This window comes from Anomalospiza imberbis, chromosome 18 (genome assembly GCF_031753505.1).
Source record: "Anomalospiza imberbis isolate Cuckoo-Finch-1a 21T00152 chromosome 18, ASM3175350v1, whole genome shotgun sequence".
NCBI lineage: Eukaryota > Metazoa > Chordata > Aves > Passeriformes > Viduidae > Anomalospiza > Anomalospiza imberbis.
This window is the reverse complement of record NC_089698.1, coordinates 10486983-10492985: the sequence shown is the minus strand read 5'-3', so window position 1 is coordinate 10492985 and position 6003 is coordinate 10486983. Positions and strand designations below refer to the sequence as shown.

General features: G+C 49.5%; 1 protein-coding gene across 3 annotated transcripts in view; it reads right to left on the bottom strand.

Annotated features, from left to right (window-relative positions):
• Window positions 1-691: 691 nt before the first annotated feature.
• The window catches only part of BICDL1 (BICD family like cargo adaptor 1), a 49487-nt gene continuing 44175 nt past the window's right edge, over window positions 692-6003 (bottom strand). For 2 of the 3 annotated variants that reach the window (XM_068208923.1, XM_068208922.1), the window contains one exon: window positions 692-4925. In XM_068208923.1, coding sequence (XP_068065024.1) covers window positions 4725-4925 — 201 coding nt within the window. In that variant the 3' untranslated portion in view covers window positions 692-4724. The remainder of the gene's footprint in view (window positions 4926-6003) is intronic. The other variant, XR_011005043.1, reaches the window with a different exon arrangement.

Sequence of the window (6003 nt, the reverse complement as noted above, 5' to 3'; positions counted from 1 at the left end):
AAGGTGGAACAGATAACTTACTTCTGTGTGAAGTGAGATGCCTGTGATTGTGCTGTTATCTTTTGTCTTTCTGCTCAGCAAAAAGTATTGAGTGAGCTTTGAAAGCTCCTCCTCCTGAGGTGACTAAAAAGCATCTGGAGCCTCTCCTCACTTTCCAGGAAATTACTGTGTGTCTAATTAATCTGTGCAGGAACTGCTGCTGTGGCTGTGCCCTCAGCATCCCCTTGCCCTGCCCAGGCTGCTCCTGGGGAGTGTGATGGAAACCTGCTCTGGGAGGGTGCCTTTGCTGTGTCTGTGCCCTTCTGGGGGGAGTAGCTGGAGGGGACTCCTGGGGACGTGTGGATGGCCTGAGCTGCAGCTGCTGCCAGCTGTGGATGTGTCACTGTCTGTGTTTGGCGTCTAAACTCCTTCTAGTTTGAGTCTGCCTCCATACCAGGGCCAGTAAAGGACACAAAGGGCTGGAAGGCAGATGATTGACCCACCTTTAGGTGTTCCCGTGCACCAAGAGAGGCAAATGTTTCAAATGTTTTTGCCCTGGCCCCTTCTTTCCTAAGCACACACAGGGGCTTTACCTGGCTGAATTCCACAGGATGATGCAGCACCAAAGATGCTGTTGGGTGTTAAATGACAGTTCAAAAAATGAGCTTGTTTTGCAGCTGGGCACAGTAAAGTGGTGAGAGCTGAGACAGTGTCGTATAAATGATCTGTTTTATTCTGAAGAGAACTATTTACAAAAGAAGTAGAGCATTGTTTTTACTAAAAATATGCCTTTATAGATTTTTATAATATGTATCTTATAAAAACCATACATTTATTTACATGACTGCTACATACAAAAATTACAGCACTGTGGTTTATGTACATATCTATAGGTACATTCTTTCTGCTTGTCCCTGCTGTGTGCTTTTTCCCTCTCAATCCAAGGGAATCATTGCTGCAGCACCCAGACACTTCCTTTCTTGGCTTTTTGGTTCAAACAATCTTGCTTTTTATAGCCGAGTGGGGAGTAGAGAGTTTGCCTGATGGAGAGGCATATCTGGAATCTACCATTCTAAGTAGGACAAGTGCATGTGGCCCTGGCTGCAGCCTCACTTCCTGCTCTCTCTGCAGAATGACTCTGTTGTCAGTAACTTTTTGATTTACTGTTCATCTCCACGGCAAGTTGCTGATCTAGGTTTGTATGAAGATAAAGTGCTAGTGACTTGCCTTTCATTTACATTTGTTCCTTGTTTACAGTTGCTTCCCTTGCAGAGTTTAGGAAGGGGAGACTGATCCCTTTTCCCTCAGGCTGGCATAACAAACATTTGCCCAAACAATCACCTGTTACCTGTGGGAAAGTCCTTTGTAACCTTAATCTCAGCAGGCATCTCTTCTCTGTGCAATATTTGAACAGTGACTGAGCAGCACTACTGTTTTATTTACTATTCTCTCAAAAGCAGGGCTGAGGGTTGTGTTTACAGTTGCTGATCCCACTCATTAAATCTCCTCTGGGATCCTGAGTACCTGCTGGATTAATGTGCTTCCTCCATCTCATCTCCTGGAGCTGATGTTTCCTTTACACCGTGGGTGTGTCCTGGAAGAGTCAAGTGCCACAAGTGAAGTGCCTTCTAGCCAGCACTGCAAGGCTGATTCAGGGCTCCTGGCCATGACAGGATGGAGGTGAGTGTGTAAATGACAGCACGGGGTGAAGTAGTTGGGACCTTGTTAAAACACAACGTGACAAATGGCTGTGAAGGACTGCACGGGTGAGGTTTTTCAAGACAGAAGACAAAACCTAGCTGCTGTGTTAAGGCAGTTTCTGTTCCTGTGGAGTAGCAGCTCAGCACAAGGAGGTCTCCTTTGGTGTGTTGTCCAGTTCATTACACCCAGTTCTCTTGTATCTCTGGGTTTAGTAGTGCAACTAAGTCTTTAGGGTGAAGGGGCTTGTTTGAAGAAACCATACCCAACTGGCACCTTAGAACATGCAGATTTTCCTCTTGCAATCTCTTCCATCACTCTTGTTAAATAAATAAAATTGCAATGGGATTAAGGATTCCCATTAAATGAAGAGATGTGCTGTGCCTACCCCTGCAACCGATTGAGTCACTTTTCTCAGCAGATGTAGCAGAAGGCACCTTCATCTCGTTACTGCATCTTCATGGGATAACTTAAGGCCCTTGCCTTAGGATTGCATCCATCCATCCATCCATCCATCCATCCATCCATCCTCACTGGGGTAGAGTCCCACACAACTGCTGGGCATGTGGCTTGAAGAGTTGGTGGGGTCTGGGAAATGACAACTGACAGAAGAAAGGTCCCTGAGGACCGAGATGGTCACGTGGCTCTCCTGTGATAGAGCATCGTTCTCAGTGTTCACCGGTGTCGCTGTCACAGGTGTCACTGTGTCACAGGTGTCACTGGCATCCACGCTGCCACGCCTCATTTTGCAGGAATCAGAGGTTGGGGTAATGCATGTGGGTGTGACTGAGTCCTGGCAGCAGGAGATGCTGAGCATGTGCCTCGTGTCCCTGCCCTATCCAGAGTCACAGTAGAGGCAGGACGGGAGGATGAGGAAGGACTGAGAGCATGTGGCACTGCACTGCAGCCCTTCCCCTCGCTTGCAGATACTGGCTACAAGTGGCTACAAGCAGATACTCAACAGCTGAGCATTGCCTAGAAAGGAGAGGCCAAGGTTCAGTTTCCTTCCCTGCCTGTGAGGCTCCTGATGCCTTTCCCCAAAAACATCAAGCTGTATTGGTGGGGCTTTGCCCAAGTATTTCCTGAAGCAAGCTCTGCAATCCAGGGTTCATTGCTTTCATGTGGATGGGTTTTACCACTCAGCTCTTCACTGTCATTGCCAATCTCAGAGCACTCTGCTCCTTGCAACCCAGAGCTGCCTTAGTGCAAGATGGTTTCATACCAGTGTGGTGGTTTCATGTAACAAGGAAATACAGGAATGCTCAAATCTTCATAGGCAGAAAGAATATTTGTACTGAGGTATTATGGATGTTCTATCCCACAGGGAACTGAATAACACTAAAACCCAAGCCACCAGCCTCTTACCTGCTGCTTAGAGGGTGTTTGGTACCTATTCTAGCAGAAAGCTTGTTCCTGTGAGCAGTGAGCAGAGATAGCAGCTCCCTGTGGGATGGTGTGTTAGCACCGAAGTTGCTGAGCAGGGCAGAGCCAAAGGTGCACCAGCTCTGTCTGCTGTGGGACAGTGTAGGTGGTGGCCTTTTGAAAGAAGCAGGAAACAAACTAGGTACTCCCTGGGTATCAGGAGCTGGGAGAATGTGTGAAAATTGCATGACAGCAGCAGGACATCTCTGAACTGAGCCTGGTGCTCCTCACTGGCTTATGATGGTAGACTGATAAAAGAGCTGTAAAGTGCCCATCCAGTGCAGAGGGGAGGTCCTTACTTGAATATTGCATGATTTCCAGCACTGCTGTGTGCCGGAATACACCAAAAAAGCCACGTTCCTTCTTGTTGATCAAGTCGTGCAAAGCAGGCTCTGGTCATCTTTGATCAAAAGGACCTTTGGCTACCTGCTCACCAAAGGGCTGAGTAGCAACTGACCCACAGGCAGGGACAAATGCTCCTTTCTGTCAGGCCATAGCCAGTGTTACTGCATAGGGCAGAGTAACCTGCAGGCTTTCCAGGGCTTTGTAGACACCTTGACAGCCTTTGGCTTCAGTGAAGGCAGATGCCAGTGTGCTTTCTGAGGATCGAGTCTGCCAACCCAGTGTCAAAGACTGACTGACATCATTGGGAGTAGGCTTTCAGTGAATTATTAGTCAGGCTTTTGGGGGCCTATCCAGTTAAAAGGACAGTTTTCTTACTGTGGGTGATGTGTATGGCTTTGGGGAAATGTGTGTGACTTGCTGAAGCTCCCAAACTACTTTTGGCCATTGGAGGAACAGCAGGTGCCCCAGGACTGAACATGCACAACTTTTATCCGGTCTGTAATTTGTTGTAGATGGTCAGTCTCCTGGGGAGAAAGCTCTGTAGCTACACACTGCAACTCTTACCTCTGTAACAGGAGGGAGCTGGAAGGACAGTGACACCATCTATCTGTCCCCTGCCCTGAGCTGCAAGGAGCCCGGATCCCAGCGAGGGTGAACGGCCACGCAGAGCTCCAGGGGAGATGGTGCCCAGGCAGGAGCTGCAGTGAGGGCTCAGCTTCCACCACGGAGAAAGCTACATTTGTCAAAACATGGTAATGCTGGGGCCAGAGTGACTCCAGCTTCAGTGGGATGGATGAAGGGTGTCACAGCTGCCAGGGTGATACAAATGGCTCCCCTTCTGTCCTCTTGCATTCAGCTCTCTTCTTCCCCCTGTGCTCGCTGTGACAGAAGTTCTCAATCCCCTGCACCGCTCTGTCTTGGGGCTGCTTATTTCCTTCTCCAGCATAAGAATGCTTTTAAGACAATCAAAGAATTCTTCACAGCAGAAACTGGACTGTGTCAAAGCGCCTAAAATATACCCTGAAGTTTATCACTTCACTTACAGAATAAGGAAAGTTTCTTTCTACTAGAATCACATTGTCAATTTGCAAATCTCCAATTCATGTAAACATTTGGTTCAGACCAGGTGCGGTGTAAATAGTGCAGAGTCTCAAGGGTTAACTCCTTTGCCCCCTTCTTTTTTACTCAGTGAATCAGACTTGGGTCCATCAGCAAGCTGGGCAGCTGCCCCACTCCCCATCTTGAAGCAGGAATTGTTGGAGAGTTTTCTCTTTTTCAAATTAATTTTTCTTGAAAAAGGAGAAGAGACGGTTTCCTTCGGCCCCGACGGGCTCGTCCCCCTGCTGCTCCGGCCTGAGCGCGGGGGAGGGCCTGGCACTCCGCTTGGCGCCGGAGCCACTGGAGAAGGAATAAGCAAGCTGGCTCCATTCCTTCGGGTGTTTGTCCATCAGCTGCTGGTCAATGACCCTGTGCATGTCATCCTGCAGCAGAGGGAGAGGACAGGGGCGTTAGTGGCAGCTGATGCTCAACGGGAGCTCGCGCGGGGCGGCTGAAATGGGTATGACACGTGCAGAGATGAGATGGAGCAGGGATGACGGGAGTGGGGACAGGGCTGTGTCCCCACCCGACAGCAGGCTCAGCTGTGCCCGCTGCCGTGAGGCTTTTCAGGGAGTGAGGAAGATCAATCACGCAATTCTGAGGGATGAATTGCCCAGGTGGTCTTGCACAGGTGCTCTGTGCCTGCTTGGGACTCTGTGCCACCCCTAAGCTGTGTTTCTCTGCTGTCTGCAGCTTGCAGATGTCCCCTTTGGGGGAGAAACAAATAAGAACAAATGCAGCTGAAAGCAAAGGTCAGAAGAAGGACGGAGGTCTGTGCTGAGCAGGTCTGTGTGCACAAGCAGGGGTGGCAGAGCTGCTGCATGGCCACTGTCACTGGGGCTTCTTTGGGGAAGGTGCCAAGGGGCTGGGGGAGGTGTGGGCCCACCAGAGCCCTCCTGGGCTTTGCACCAGACTCACCAAACAGAACTGAGCTTGTCCCTTAGACCCCCTCCTTCCCCTAGAGCCAGCAGAGCAGTGGGAGCTCTGACTGACAGCTCAACATGAACTGTGGCTTTTCAGGTGTACCAGGAATGCTCTGATTTCATCCATGTTTGCACCACAGTGAAGCTGCTTTATACAAAATAATTACCCAGTTCTGTTGCCGCTAATGATGTGCTAACATGTTCCTTGAAAACCTGGCTGTAAATTTTACAGATTTTAAACTTTCAGATCCATTGCTTCTCCTGTAATTGTATATTTAAGCTACAGCTTAGTGAAAATGTATGCACACAAACTAGCCCCACAGGAGGAATCAACTACTCTCCAGCAGTTTGGTCCCTGACTAGGGCTGAGGACGCTGTCTGGTGAGAACAGCGATACTCTGGATGGGCTGGAGTGGTGGAAGTGCTGTTCATTCAGCACCTGGTGAGGGGCAGCCTGTCAGGGCAGCCCCAGGACTGCAGGGAAGGTGCTGCCATTGCCCAGCAGGTGCCTCAGCTGCTCTGGACTGGAATCAAATCA